The sequence below is a fragment of the Malus domestica genome, chromosome 10 (assembly GCF_042453785.1).
Source record: "Malus domestica chromosome 10, GDT2T_hap1".
Taxonomy (NCBI): Eukaryota; Viridiplantae; Streptophyta; class Magnoliopsida; order Rosales; family Rosaceae; genus Malus; species Malus domestica.
Window position 1 is genome coordinate 29,521,914 of NC_091670.1, and position 15,101 is coordinate 29,537,014.

Below are 15,101 nucleotides of genomic sequence, written 5' to 3' on the forward strand. Positions count from 1 at the left end.
TTCCACTCCAAAACCCAACAAAAAGGTCAAAAAGCAAAACAAACAGCAAAAACGCATATTTCGTGCTCCAGAATTGTCTGACTTGGCGGGTCCCGCTTTCCCGCTCTTTTTAACTCCCATCTGCCACCAAACGACACCACCTTCGCATGCTCTCACATTTCCGGAAACGGATCCTCCGTACAACTCCACGTGTCGAGAGGGTTAGCCATCGCTTTCATGGTGCAGCTGACAACACGAGACAGCAAGTCGGCGGGTGCGGCGCGTCTCTGTCGCCTCGCGGCTGCTACAGTCCGCAGGTTCCTGTCGGCTCCTCCGCCGGCTCACAACCTTTATTTTTTCCAGAACTTTTCCGGTCGCTTTTGTTTGTGCCTGTTAAAGTTCGAGCGGGTGTAGATCGTGGTCGTTGAAGAAGCGGAGCGGTGAGGTTGATGTGTTCGAGGTTTTCAGTGGGTATCTCTCTGCCGTGCTGGGTCTGCGCTGCCGTGCATGGTGTGCAGTGCTGGGTCTGCGTTGCCGACACACCATCACAATATTTCAGTAATTTTCTGGGTCACCAAAATTATTGTATGTATCTAATTTTAAATTGACTTGGTCATTGCTTGGTCTTACACACCAGTCCAAAAACAAGGCTAAATTGGTAAATTCATCAAAACCTGCTACGCAACCAGGAAGCAGCAGAAAAGCCAGCCTCTTCCCTTCCCTCGCACCCCCACTTAAAAACCATGAGCCAACCGCTCCCACTCTCACCAGAGAAAAATGCGTGAGAGAGTCCTCACCATAACATAACCTACACCCTCATTTTCCTCCTCGGTATACCCACCTCACTCTCCATATACCCTCCTCCCAAATCCCACTTCTTTTCCTCTTCACACCCACCACCTTCCCCTCCTCTCCAATGGCTCTGTTTCATCCTTTTTCCAAACTTACCCTCCTCCTCCTCCTCCTCCTCACAACCCTCCTGTCCATAGCCGTCATTTCACAACCCCTCCTCACCCCCGCCGAGCAAGACGCCGTCTACACAGTTCTTGGCTCCGTCAACCCCGACATCTCCTGGCGCTCCCTCTTCCCCGACGACCTCTGCCTCTCCGCCCCTCACGGTGTCGTCTGCGACTTCTTCTACGACAACGTTTCGTCCCCCGAACCGGTGGCGCACGTGACCGAGATGAATTTCGGGTACGTTTCGGACTACACCCCGAACCCGCCGTGCTCCGCCAACGCCACCTTCAGCCCGCTCCTCTTCACCTCCTTCAAGTACCTCCGCAAGCTCTTCTTCTACCGCTGCTTCACCGGAACGCGCGTTTCGTTCCCCGAAATCCCCAAGAGTTTCGGGTCCGGTTTGGAGGAGCTCGTTTTCATCGACAACCCGTCTCTGGTGGGCTCCCTCAGTGTAATAATCCGTAATTTCACCGACTTGAGAAGGGTGGTTCTGACCGGAAATGGGGTTTACGGGAACATCCCGGACGGCGTCGCCGACCTGGTTAACCTGGAGGAGCTGACTCTGTCTCGGAACCAACTCGGCGGCGAAATCCCCCTGATGAGCTTCTCGAAGCTGAAGAAGCTGAAGGTTCTTGATCTGGGTTACAATTATTTTTCCGGAGATGTCCCTGAATCGGTGGGAAATCTCTCGGAGCTGGTGAAGCTGGACCTGAGATCCAATGGGTTTAATGGTAAAATCCCAGAGAGCTTGAAGAACTTGAAAACTTTGGAGCTTCTGGACCTGAGCCGCAACAATTTCACCAACTATGGGGTTCCTCTGTTTCTGGGTGAGATGCCAAGGCTGAAGCAATTAGATTTGAGCGGGAACTTGCTGAGAGGGCAGATTCCGAAAATTTGGGACAAGCTTGGGGGTATTCTAGGAATTGGGTTTTCAGAAATGGGGCTGGTTGGTGAAATTCCAGCTTCAATGGGGGTGCATTTGAAGAATCTAAGGTATTTAGGGCTTGATAACAACAAGCTTGAAGGGACAGTGCCTGAGGAGTTAGGGCTCTTGGAATCTGTGAGCGTGATTAATTTGCAGAACAATAACCTCAGTGGCAGAGTTTCATTTGGTGGTAGTAAATTTTCAGCAAAATTTGGGCAAAATTTGAAACTGGCTGGAAACCCTAATCTTTGTGCCGATGATAAGGCTTTGATCCTCTCCTCCAAGACCCAGCTGAAGGTCTGCAAGAAAACCCAGAAACCCAATTCTGCCCCTCTAACTCTGGACTCTTCAGTGCAAGTTGTTGTTCTTCCTAATTCTGTGATTATGTTTGGCACATGTGTTTTGTTTGTGTTAATCTTTGCTTAATTAGGATTAAGCTAGAGATTTGAGAGTTTTTGACTGGGATTAGGTCTTGTAACAGAGAAAAGAACAGGTTATAATTACTGACATGGAGTATGAATTTTTGGATATGTGCAGTCACTGAGATTACAGGGGAGATTAATGTAATTATGGACTTTTTGTCAATGGAAAGTGCATATAAATTATTGTATCATTATCTTTAATCATGTTATTATTTATTTTTTACTTTTTACCACATTTTCCTGAACCTTTATCTATCCATGGGTGAAAAAAATGGAAGGGTCAACTGTTTGCTGTATTGCAACTGTGAGATTCTGCAGCCGTTTCACGAAAAGGTTTTTTGAGTGGGGAGCAAGCAACTGCCAGGGGAGAGAGAAGGTGAAAGTTGCCCTAAATGGTTGGTGTTTGCAGTCTCAAACATGTTTTGGAATGTTGTCCAATTAGGGCAAAATTGATCTCAAAATCCTGGAGAGAGAGAGAGAGAGAGAGAGAGACAAAAGCATATCACCCTTGTACTGTGTTGGACAATGATGTCTGGGCCGGAAAGCAATAGTTACAGTAGTAATTGCTTTGAATTTTTGAAACATAGGTTGAGTTAGTCTGATTAGGTCAATTTTTATTTGTCGGATCATTGTGGGGTCGGATTGAACTAAACTCAGAAAATTCTTACTTTTCTGAGAGGTGACGTAAGGATGATTTGATAATGCAGTCTGGATTTCTAACGAAATTCATTTTTTACGAAAAAAAAATGAAGTAAAATGTTATTAGGCTGAAAATCACAATTCTTTGGCTTCACTTCCCTGATACATTTTATATAGCTAGCCTGATTAAAGATTCTAGCTACAACAATAATCAACAGTGTGAAGAAATTCATGTAAATCCCTTGTTTTCCCCCACTTAAAAAGAATTCTGAGAAATGGTTGCAGATTGGTGCCCAGGAGATGTACATGTTTCTGAACTAGCTTGGTGTTTAGATCTTCTTGACCCTGATGTCCCCCCAAAGGATGAGTCCTTCGACTTCTTCCGATGCGTTTTCTTAGGGATGTCCGGTAGGTTTTGCGGCGATTCGCTGTCTTGACTTGGATCCGTGGATTGCCGGATGCCTCTAATACTACTATCCGATGTGTCCTTGTTCTTAGAAGACCGCCTTGTTTGCTTCGGTTTATCTGATTTTCCCCTCTTGGGGGAATCCGGTCCACCAACTCCGTGCCCGTTTGATGAATGCCGCCTTGACGACTTGGGTAAATCCGGCACGTCATGCCCTGGTGACCTAGCACCCCTTGAACCTTTCCGGCTCGAATCTACGTACATTTACGACATTAACATGTCAACCAAAACCACCTACATTTTCGAAGTGTGTGATTTTAGACACACAAAAAAAAAAAAGTGTACCTTCAGAGACCCATTTGACCCTAGAATCTTCCTTCGTCTCACCATTGCCTAAAGGTGGTGATTGTTCAAATCCGGGTGGAGCTTGAAACTCATTCATCTGCATGAAAACACACATGATGATCTCGTCTAGCGGCTCCCAATCTCCACTGGTTAGGAGCGGAGTTCAAATCTTATAGACGATAATTGTTGATAATAAAAAGAAAAATAGTTAAATACCCAGCTTGGTGAACTAGCAGTTGAAGGGCCATCCCATCCTATATGAGCCACATGCTTTACGTCCGTAGGAAGTCCAATCTGCATTTCTTGGTCTTTGTTTTCATCTGCTAAAAGGAATGGCAATTTCTTTGAGAAAATTATCAAAGTGCGCCTATAAATCACTCTAATTGCAACCTTCTTCCAATTTTATACGTACCAAATATTTGAGAAATGTATCTTAGTCCTTTCAAGAGGCCCTTCATCTTGTTATTAGTTGCATCTTTCACCACCATCTTGCCGTTATTTGCATCTTTAGCCGCCATTCTAATTAAACAAACCAATTAAAAATACTCTTGGGAATTCCCTACTAGATTTAGAATCCAAAATTTGTCCTCCAATTCTATAAAATTCACAATAAAGGAAGAAGATGTTAATAATCGAAAATCAAAAGAAACAACACGAAAGGGCTAATGCAAACAAGACCGAAATCCGTCATTCTATTTTAAGTTCAAATCTCATAGACGACAGTTTGTTGATAAAAGAAACGACAACAAAAAATTATATTCCTCTGCATTTCGATATCGATACCTTGATGCAAGGCCGTATTTTACAGGCCCATATGCGAGGAGGCGACATTCAGACCTATTAGTTTTTTTGTTCTCCCTAAAAAACTAAGAACATTCACTTTCTTCTATTAATTTGCACACGAGATGGGGAGAACTTTAGAAGAAAGGGAAAAAGGTGTTCAAAAACGAACAACAGCTTTTGACAAATGTGGCATTGAGGGTGGCAGTGATGAGAAAAGGGATGAACTGAAAAACAAATTATGCTTAATTAAAGTAAACCCATCGCTTATCTCGTTAATTCGATGGTAATGCATTCTTCTTTTTCCCCTAACCCTATAATTGTCAACCAGAAGTACGTCGAATTTTCCGGTGCGAAAGTTCGAATGAAAATAAAATCTTTGAAATGCTAAATATAGGGGGGGGGGAGTTGTCATTTTAGAGGCTGTAATGAATGGTAGATGCTTATGAACTTGTATTGTTGGTTGGCTATTTTCTTGGGTGGAAATTACTTGAAGAGAAAATGGCTACGTACGTCTAGATGTAACACTTGCATTTGGATCCCTGGCTACATGAGTCGGATTTCACGTAGCGGGTTTGTAGGATATTGAAGCAAGATAAGTGCTACGGTTAGATAGCTATGCGTTCAACAATTGATTTTGGGTGCGGCCGCCGTTGTTTGTGAGCTCATTGGGACATAATGGACCGGATTTGAGTGAAAAATCAGGGGGCTGGTGGGGTAGGGATGTTTTTTTGTGTGTGGCTGTATGGTCATCTGATCTGGTATTCGAATCAAAGAATTTCGCCTCACAGTAACACGTTTTTTATGTTTAGAAATTACAGTCATTGTAAACAGAGAAACGTCTGCATGAGCGGATTTGGAAGCTTCCGGATTGACCCAAGTCAAGTTGCACCAAGAAGTTTTATTTGACAATATCGTTAGTTATAACTTATAATTTATAACTCAATTGGCATAGAATTCTTACTTTAGTTAGGGTTTAAAAACCTTTTAATATGTTGATCTTTTGACTCTTTAAGGACTGTTAGATCATTGTCATCAAACATAAAGAAATGAATCAAATTGTTGTCACATTGGAGCTTAGTGGTAAATTAAGTTAATTAAATACATTGTAATTTTTTCTATACAAGCGACAGTTGAGAGGGAAATCGAACCTACAACTGCTATTACAAAAATAAATAATTTTAACCACTTTAGTTACAAACCCTTTGCAACGCTGTATTTGGTAGCACAGTAAGCAAGGCTTACAAAGAATGCAAATGCAATTTTTTCGTACATAAATTACACATACAACATATAATCAACATTCATTTAGAACATGCATCAAGCTTTCAAACTGTCCAATCCAACAGAGTCCTGCAAAAACATTAAGAACACAAAACTTAATCAGAACCCGATTACGCAAATTCGAACCAAACCATGTTGCCCGAACACGAAAAACCTTACCAAGAACTTATGATTTTCTTCGAGGAGTGGAGAGAAGTTCCTGCAGAATTTCCCCATATCAGAGTTTAATTCAGGAGTTTCACCACCTAATATGTCCATGAATTTCTTCCTCTCCGGAGCAAGCTTAATCCCAACCTGCATTTCAATCAAGCAACTCGAAAAAATTACGCTTCCGCATATGTTGCCGAAAAACTTTAAAAGTGCAGTTAATCGCACCAAAGAATGACGAAGATCGCACGCATATCTAATGGAAAAGAATTAGAGTTCTTACACTAAAACTTGAGCTAGCCAGCCAGTTGTGCCATTTCTTCAGCGTCTTGCCGTACGCTTCGTTACAAGCCTTCGACATTGGCCAGTCCGGATTATCATGCAGATTGCGAAACAGCTCCACCAAGTAATCCATAGCCCTAATCAAGCACATTCAGTTCTCAACGAAACAAGGTTTGGCTTGCAGGTGGAAAACATGCAACACGAACACGACATACCTTGTTAGCCAGAGTAGAGCATTTGTGCAACTAGATGAGCATTTCGCAGTTTTCGCTTCAATCTCAACTCGAACTATGCTGTACAAGAGGTTAAACTCTGACGGGCTCGACGAATACTTAGAATCCAACCTCTGCAATGTAGAGAAGAACATCAAAAACCTTGCAAACATTAGAAAACCTAGAACAGATTGCTTGTACAGAAAGTCACATTATTGTTCCTATAAAAAAAGTTAAAAAAAGAGCAACTTACCGATATGTTATTACCAATATCAGATTTCACAGGTGCGCAGGCAGCTCCAAACTTATCTGGAATCGAAACAAGGAATCGAGAGAAACACGGTCTTTTCAGCATCAAAACACATTGAATTCAATCCGCTTTCGGGTTAAAAATCAAACCCTCATACCTAAAACAGGCAGCAAGTGGTTGCAGACATCCAAGAAAGGCTTGGCAAGCATCTCGCCGGAGTCGGATTTAACGTGGTTCATCCCTTCCAGAGCAGAAGCGAAAACAGTTCCTGATCCTGCCATTTTTGTGCTTAATTATCTGCAAAAACCATCACAAGTCGGATTTGGTAATCTGAATATTATGGTCAGCATGGCAATTTATGTTTGTGTTTGCTTTCATAATTCAATGCGTGCAAGTTAAAGAACTTAGCCAGTTTTTTTTTTTTAAAGCGCTGTACCATTGAAGCTACAAGTATTACGATCTCACGAAATTTAAAAAAATAAAAAATTATTCTTATTTAAACAGACGTGAATAGTTTAGATTTAATCAAATTGAAATTTCCCAAATAAATTAATGGATTGAACGTGAAAGCGTCGAGAGAAGATGAGAAACGTGAAATGGTAAATGAACACGAACCTGGAAAACGACAGACAAACGAAGAGATCCCAAAAATCAGATATGTCAATTCCAAGTCTTAGGTGGCATATAGATGATGAGGCCGGGCAGTTATTGTTTTATGGTAAGACACTCTCTTAAAGCGGGATTCTATGCAGATTCTCACCCGCCTGATACTTTTGGCACAATATTAACGGTGAGATGGCACAGAAGTGTCTTTTATTTTTTATTTTTTTAAGATAGTCCATTTAGCATTCCTCTTTCTTTCCAAATTAATTGTAATTTGTAAGCAATTAATCATTTTAGAATTTATTTATACTAAAACAACCAGCTTAATTTCATTAAATATGATTGGCTGTATGAACCTCATAATGTTATTGTGTTCAGTTCCGTACCAAATTTTCCGTTAGCTCCAAGTATTCTATATTTTTTCTTAAAGTCTCTTTGCAAGCCTTCCTAGGTCTTACCCCACTCCTTTTAGCTGAGAATTTTTTTCATGTTTCAAGAACACTAGCCTAATACATCAAGTGTAACATTACAATTTGTTAGACATTATTTTCATTCAAATTTTCAACCAATTTATTTATTTATTTTGGGTAATGGAGTTGGAGATGCAACCGAGAAAGATGCACAATCCAAAACCAAATTGGGCTAAAATTTTGACTCCAAAAAGGCCATAAACTTTACATTTGAAAGCGTGAGACAAAGTCCTATTTTCAAAGGTCAAAATAGCATCTTTCACTTATATCTGTCTTCGATATATCGTGTACATTGTATTCACTCACAAATCAGAATGCGACTTTACGGTGGACCGTTTTATGCAAGTTGTTATTCCAAATTTGACAAAGATTCTGACCCAAAAAAAATGGGCCAAAACTCCATGTCTGAGAGCCTGAGACAAAGTCCCACTTCCTATCAAAATAGTGAAAAAAACAGATCAGAAAAAAGACAGACAGGGAGAAAAAGATTGAGAATATCCCACTCAGGACCAGGAAGATCCTCACATATCTAAATTTTAACTAATTTTTACATAAAATACAAACAAAAAAATTACAGACAGCAAATAAGAAAATAGAACTTTAACGAAAAGTTTTCGGTACTGTTCACTTTAACGAAAAATTATATTTTTACATTAAAAATCAATATTTGTACTATTCACTTTATCTTTTATTTTGTCCTTATCGTCAAAACTTAAAGTTTTCAAGCCTTTTTCATTAGTTTCTTATAAGAAAATGCGGACATGTTTTTGTAAAATAATTTTCTTTTTCTTTTTTTATTTGTTTTAATTATTGTAAAACACAACTTTTGTCGAAAATTATTTTTACATACTATAGAATTTTACACTAAATTATTGTAGACCAACTGAAGATAAGGGTTTGAACTCGATGAGCAGTTGGTTGAAACGAAAGACTCTATTTACCAAACATTTACTATTCACAACAAATGAAAAGAATTTTTAGAAGTATCATGAATAATAATATTACGTGCGTTTAGTAATTGTTTTTATTTTTAAATTTTTTAACTTTGCTTTTGACCTGAGGTGACCCGTTCCAAAGAGACAGCCCAAACGAGTTAGGCTGCAGCTCAGAATCTCAGAAGATATCGCATCACCCCTCATATTTTATTTCCTTTTTATCTTATAATTAATTGATTAATTCCTATTTATTTTCATAAATAAAATCGAAATGGAAAGTCCAATTTCCAAAAATATTAAAAAAAAAATTACAACTAAAAAACAAACAAATATAATCGTCTCCAGACTCCTTCCTCTTATTCTGCCCCTCCCCCATCTCTCTCTCTCGGCATTATTTTCCTCCGCCAATTTCCCTTTCCTGTTCATATTGCAAAAAACAATTTGTCTCTAGCTCTGTCCGATCCCAACAAAAATCCTCCCAATTGATCCTCGTTTGATTTGGTACTTAATACATTTTCGCAGCAGATTTCAAATTTTTGAAGATTTTGTTTTATTTTGGCTTCCGAATCGAGGGCTTCGAGGTCAATGTAGGTCAATGTTCTTGTGATTCAGGATTCGAATTCGTCGTCTGCAATCGTCGATTTGGGATTTGGGGCGTTCTGGATGTGCAGCTGGAGAAAAAGGGGTCCTTTGATTTTCCAAAAAGTTGCCCTCTTTTTGTGTCGGTATTGTCGATAAAGCCGGATTTCCCAATTGGATTTTCTGGGGTTTCGTTTTTATTTTCCATTTGATGGTAATTTAATGCTGGGATTGTGATCGTGTGGTCCGTAGGCCGAGTTATTGGGAGAAAATCGGAGGTTTTGATCGGAGGAAAATCTTGTAATTTTAATTTTTTGTTGGAGATTTGGGGGTTTATTGTTTGGCCGTTTTTGGGTTATGCAAACAATAAAGGCTGAATTTTGTACAAATTGCTGTGAAATAAAGCCGGTTTGAGCTTGTTGGTCGAATCGTATTGGATATTGTTGCATCATGGAGCATGTAATTGCTGGAAAGTTTAAGTTGGGGAGGAAGATTGGGAGTGGTTCTTTCGGAGAACTCTATTTAGGTATGGTATTCAGTGCTTGCTACCTGTTTTTTCGCCGAAAGTTATTCGTTATGTTAATTTCATGTGTTTTGTAATGAAATTCCTGTTCTGGTGTTAGGTGTAAATGTACAAACCGGAGAAGAGGTGGCTGTTAAGCTGGTATGTGATCAATCCTTGAATCGTAGATTCAGTTCTGATGTTTGGTAATGTTTTTAAGCATTCTATAGTTTGTGCCTGAGTTATAAATTGTTAGCTTCATCAGTGTACTTGGTTATGTTGACTGTGAGCTTCTGGTCATTCAATACTTTGGGTTCAGGAAAACCTTATGAATTCTCCGGTTTAATGAACGTGTTGAATAAAATCATGTTTTGTCCAACATTTCTTTAATCACTAGAGGAAGTCGAAGAACAAAATGAATACTCTCTTTTGAATCTTTGTGAATAAGAGTAGGAATGGCACTTTAGATTTCATATTCGACAAGCTCTATGCGAGTTACATTTCTTCATGCTTTATATTCTTCATTTCTTTTCAGTTATGTTATCAACGAAAATTCTCTATGAGAAGCCAACCTTTTATTCTATTTAAGATTTGTCATGGATGCGTTTTGATATCACAAAGTTCCAGTCCTATACAACCTTGTTACATTTCCTTATTGTACCATCTACATATAATTCAATAGTCTATAATTGCGTGCATCTGATGAGCTAGTTTACTTTCCAAATTCCAGGAACCTGTGAAGACGAAGCATCCCCAGCTTCATTATGAGTCAAAATTGTATTTGCTTCTTCAAGGAGGAAGTAAGTCTCTCTTCTCTCTCTCTCTCTCAGATAAGTTTTTTTTTTAACAATAACCGATAGTAAACAACTAACCATTGTCATTTTATGATGAAGCCGGAATACCCCACCTCAAGTGGTTTGGAGTTGAGGTTGACTACAATATCATGGTAATTGACCTTCTTGGACCAAGTTTGGAAGATTTGTTCAACTACTGCAATAGGAAGTTCACATTGAAAACAGTGTTGATGCTTGCAGATCAATTGGTAAGTACTAATTACTATCCTTCACCTAATATGTCTAAATTGGCCAGGATAATCGTTTTTACTTTTTCAATTTCATCTTTCAGATTAACAGAGTTGAATACATGCACTCGAAAGGTTTTCTTCACCGTGATATTAAGCCTGACAACTTTTTAATGGGCCTAGGGCGTAAAGCCAATCAGGTATCTTTTCCTGTTTAACTGCAGTTGCCATGCGAATTATAGCACTTAGTGCATTAATGGAACACTTTTGCTTGAAACTTTTTCGTTATTGGGGATCTCATATGGTATTAGGGGTGGGATTTCAAATCTATTTTTATTAACACTTCCAATCACACTTTTTTATTTAGAACTGTAATATATCTGACATTATTTGTCACAGGTGTATGCTATTGATTTTGGTCTTGCAAAGAAGTATAGGGATCTTCAGACTCATAAGCACATACCATACAGGTAAATTTTACTTGGAAAGTGACAAATTATGATAAATTTTTTGGTAAAGTTTTTTTTTTTGGTAAAGTCGCTGCTTGTGTTAAATATGTTTCTGTGGGTTGTCTGTCAATGTATTATCGACATATCTCTGCACTGCTTCCATTTCTATTAGATTTTGACTTTAATGTTTAATCTTGTACTTTTGATCCCTCTGTGCCAGCGTTGGATTTGCTGTGGTTACTTTGAAAGTTAAATTTGTTTCTTTTTGTTTCTTTTTCATTTGTTAGGGAGAACAAGAACCTCACAGGAACTGCTCGCTATGCAAGTGTTAACACCCACCTTGGAATTGGTGAGAGATATTTTATGTCGTTTTATTTACTATGTAAATTATTACAGTAAATGGATAATCAAAGATCCAACATACTATGCTCTACTTATTCTCATTGTGTTTTATTTCACTTTCAGAGCAAAGCAGAAGAGATGATTTGGAATCTCTTGGTTATGTGCTGATGTATTTCCTAAGGGGAAGGTTAGGGTATAGTTCTTGCACTTGTTCTTCATGTGTTTTGTTTTTTGGGCATTTGCTATCTGATTTTGGGTATTTGATGCTACATTGTATCTTATTCCACTTTTTTATTTCTTTCTTTTTTGTCTTTTGCCTCTAATCAGCCTTCCCTGGCAAGGTTTAAAAGCTGGTACAAAGAAGCAAAAGTACGATAAAATTAGTGAAAAGAAAATCACTACTCCTATAGAGGTAACAACTTTCTCCATGCATTCTTATTGCTAGCAACTTCATATGTTCCAAGAATGGACATTTTACACGTGTTATACATACATACATACATACGTACACATATATATAGATAATGGAATCCTTGAACAAGAGGGATCCCCATTTTTCTAAAAAAATGGGAACACCCCGACCGTTGGATTTGACTTTAATGAAATTGTGTGGTTGAGATTGTGTGGCCTGTGATTTAATCTCAACCAGACAATTTCATTAAAGCTAATCCAACGGTCAAGAGGGTGTCCCCATTTTTTTTTAAAAATGGGGATCCCTCTTGTTAAAGGGCCTGTATATATAATATATGTAATTTATTTATTTATTTGAGTGAGATCGACCAAAGATTAGAAATGGGGACTGATGTGGAAAAAGGTCTTGACTAGGAAGACTGGCACTTCCATTGATTTTGGTTGGGTTCTTGACTGGCTCAATATTTGCATGGGTTGACAATGACTCTGTTTAGAGGCTGTTTGAACCAAGCCTAGTCAGATAATTCAGTGCTTTATGTTTGTTCATAACTTGATATGTATTCAAGCATATGTTTCCATGCACACTCGCGCTCACACACTACATGCTGCTGCTATTGACTCTCACCTAGTTCTGGGAATTGTTGTTAATGTTGCAACATGGATAATATAGCCACAGATATGTTTAACAGGTGCTGTGCAAATCTCATCCAGCTGAATTTGTATCCTACTTTCATTACTGCCGAGCATTGCGGTTTGAAGACAAGCCAGATTATTCTTATTTAAAGAGGCTTTTCCGAGACTTGTTTATTCGAGAAGGTAATCTTCACAAATTTGGTTATTTTGTATTAGATTTATAAACTTTTTTTCTTTTAATTGTTAGTGTTTTCCTTTTTCTGTTTGGGTTCAGGATAATAATTTTATGATTACTTGCAGGTTATCAATTTGACTATGTATTTGACTGGACCGTGTTGAAGTACCCTCAGATTGGTGGCAGCTCTAGAGGATGGGTTAGTGTTTGGAAATGTTATGTTGAAGTGTTGATCTTATAAGAATGTTATTTACTTACTTCTTTTCTCTGTTTCTAGCATGCCAGTGGGAAAGCAGGTTTAAGCGCAGGGCCATCTATGGAAAGACCTGATAGAGGATCAGGTGTTGCTCTCTCTTCAAAGAATATATTTCATTTAGGTGCCGAATCGGATTAATTGACCTTGATTTCAATAAAAAGTTATGGATTTGATGTATGCTTTTGACTTTGATGTCCTGTTTAGTTTCTTATATCTCATACTTACTACTAATGAGTCCTAAGCTTTGATGCCAGTTACCCTCTTAATTTTGAATATTTATCGAGTATTTGAGGACTTAGTTTTCTATAAATTTTTCAGTGTAGTTCCCTTTCTTCAGCTCGTTATTTAACTTTCCACTACAATTTTACGCTCAGTAGTCTCCTTTTTGGTTTCCCACAATTATTAAACCCTTTTATGCAATTGGCTTATCCAGTTGGGAAAGAGATTCGAGAAAGATTCTCGGGTGCAGTTGAAGCATTCTCAAGGAGAAACACCTCAGGTTCTAGTCCACGCCAGGATCATTTGAAACACAAGTCTTTTGAGGATGTACCTTCATCCAGAGATGCGGTAAAGTCTTCTCTGTCTGTTAATTATCCCTATGTTGCTTTGGGCATGGACAGTTTGCAAGTATGTTAAGCTACATGAATTTAATCTTGCCGATTTGCTTTCTGAAAATTGGATCTTGAGAAGTCACCAAGTAAAAGAACTTCAGTCCTGCTGTATTCAAAATTTTGTCAATTTTAAAGTCCAAAAGTGAAAGTTGATATCTTGATTTTCCTAATTATGACCCGTACACTTATTTTTTACAAATTATCTACGACCTAATTGTGACGTCCTTGCTTTGTTTTAAAATTTTAACGAAAGCAAAGTTGAATCCTGGCCTAGTTAGGTGAAAAGTCCAAGAATAGAAGAATTACAAACTATACAGTTTAGTACTTTATTTATGGTCCTGGTTTATGTTTGAGTGTGTCGTCTCTTCTCACTTGTATGATACGCTTTTCACCCTTAATTTTGCATGTTATTCATCCCAAGTATTCAAGTTGAAATCGTGCAATTTATTGTAATTAAAATTCTTATGGAGAGCTGTTGTTGCATTTTCAGCACCATGATTCTGACAGGGGACGCAATTCCTCTCGATATGGCAGCACTTCAAGAAAAGCTATTGCCAGCAGTAAGCCAAGCTCCTCAGGTGACCACACTCCCAGTGACGGTCGCACGAGCAGATTAGTCTCAAGCAGTAGCCGCCCTTCTACCGGGAACAGAGGTTACGAACCCAAGCGCCCTGCAGCTGCAAGAGGCACCCGAGATGATCCTCTCCGGAGCTTTGAGCTCCTTTCAATCAAGAAGTAATGGAGAGTATCTCACTACAGATATTTTCAATCCAGAAGTAATCAAGAAGTAATGGGTAATACTCAGCCTATTCGATGAGTACTAAAAAAACCGAAAAACAAAGACAAAATTCGCTCGCTTCTGTACATGGGTAATCTCTTAAGCACCGCGGTTACAGACCCTTTTGCATGTCTCCAAAGACGGCATCTTCAGGCTTTTCCTCCCACTTTTTTTCTCCTCTCCCAAGAGGTTCCGGCCATTGTAACTGTATCAGAAACATACATTTTTCTTCCGCTTAGCTGTAATAATTACTATTTCTATATTATACGCGTGCTCTCAGACCGGTTTGTGTTTGTTTGTAATGGACATCGTTTCAAAAACTTGTTCAACAATGTTAGCCTGAGCTTCAAAAACTTGTTCAACAATGTTCGCCTGAGCTCGAACGGTTGGAAATTTGTTGCAGTTCAATTTCTTCCACAATCAAGAATCCACAGATGTCTCCGCTTGCTCAACGACCTTGTTTACTAGTTTGACCGTATTTACTTGAGAGCTCGTGGCAACTTGCTATGTATCGAAATACAAAAATTCTAGAATGTATCGATGTATTTGCGCTCGAGAGTCCAAGGAATTAGCAGTAAATCTCGGGCGCTTGAATTGCAATGTAGAATGCATACACCGATGTATAGTAAGACTCTTTTATGTATGAAATATGATGCTCTAAAAACCAATGTTTCATTGTTCGGCAACATCAAAATAGAGAGTTGGGGC

The 15,101-nt window shown here is 38.8% G+C and overlaps 4 protein-coding genes across 10 annotated transcripts; 2 read left to right on the forward strand and 2 right to left on the reverse strand.

Moving 5' to 3' along the window:
• Positions 1–651: 651 nt before the first annotated feature.
• Positions 652–2,477, forward strand: LOC103445662 (piriformospora indica-insensitive protein 2). The gene has a single exon (XM_008384677.4). It carries the CDS (start codon positions 896–898, stop codon positions 2,285–2,287), a length of 1,392 nt encoding a protein of 463 aa, XP_008382899.3. The 5' UTR covers positions 652–895; the 3' UTR covers positions 2,288–2,477.
• A 553-nt stretch (positions 2,478–3,030) lies between these two features.
• On the reverse strand, positions 3,031–4,700 carry LOC103445603 (CRIB domain-containing protein RIC6). 4 transcript variants are annotated; one of them, XM_008384614.3, is made up of 5 exons: positions 4,457–4,700; positions 4,086–4,192; positions 3,890–3,996; positions 3,674–3,770; positions 3,031–3,582 (listed from the first exon to the last, which is right to left on the reverse strand). In XM_008384614.3, exons 2-5 carry the CDS (start codon positions 4,189–4,191, stop codon positions 3,179–3,181), a joined length of 714 nt encoding a protein of 237 aa, XP_008382836.3. In that variant the 5' UTR covers position 4,192; positions 4,457–4,700; the 3' UTR covers positions 3,031–3,178. The 4 variants fall into 4 exon arrangements, with proteins under 4 accessions (XP_008382836.3, XP_008382835.3, XP_028964791.2 ...); XM_008384613.3 differs by having other exon boundaries at positions 4,086–4,268; positions 4,457–4,697; XM_029108958.2 differs by having other exon boundaries at positions 3,890–3,993; positions 4,457–4,693.
• An 830-nt stretch (positions 4,701–5,530) lies between these two features.
• On the reverse strand, positions 5,531–7,383 carry LOC103445602 (glycolipid transfer protein 1-like). Its single transcript, XM_017335119.3, has 7 exons — positions 7,244–7,383; positions 6,786–6,925; positions 6,632–6,687; positions 6,382–6,512; positions 6,168–6,303; positions 5,897–6,031; positions 5,531–5,806 (listed from the first exon to the last, which is right to left on the reverse strand). The coding sequence occupies exons 2-7, from the start codon at positions 6,907–6,909 to the stop codon at positions 5,774–5,776; spliced, it is 615 nt and encodes a 204-aa protein (XP_017190608.1). The 5' UTR covers positions 6,910–6,925; positions 7,244–7,383; the 3' UTR covers positions 5,531–5,773.
• Positions 7,384–8,948: 1,565 nt separating this feature from the next.
• Positions 8,949–14,695, forward strand: LOC103445601 (casein kinase 1-like protein 6). Of its 4 annotated transcripts, none has more exons than XM_008384610.4 (14): positions 8,949–9,741; positions 9,839–9,879; positions 10,448–10,517; positions 10,611–10,759; positions 10,843–10,938; positions 11,138–11,208; positions 11,475–11,536; positions 11,653–11,722; positions 11,857–11,941; positions 12,630–12,756; positions 12,874–12,947; positions 13,026–13,089; positions 13,438–13,571; positions 14,106–14,695. In XM_008384610.4, the coding sequence occupies exons 1-14, from the start codon at positions 9,666–9,668 to the stop codon at positions 14,352–14,354; spliced, it is 1,368 nt and encodes a 455-aa protein (XP_008382832.1). In that variant the 5' UTR covers positions 8,949–9,665; the 3' UTR covers positions 14,355–14,695. The 4 variants fall into 4 exon arrangements, with proteins under 4 accessions (XP_008382832.1, XP_017190669.1, XP_008382833.1 ...); XM_017335180.3 differs by having other exon boundaries at positions 8,960–9,741; positions 13,026–13,125; XM_008384611.4 differs by having other exon boundaries at positions 8,960–9,741; positions 11,653–11,716.
• The last annotated feature ends 406 nt before the right edge of the window (positions 14,696–15,101 follow it).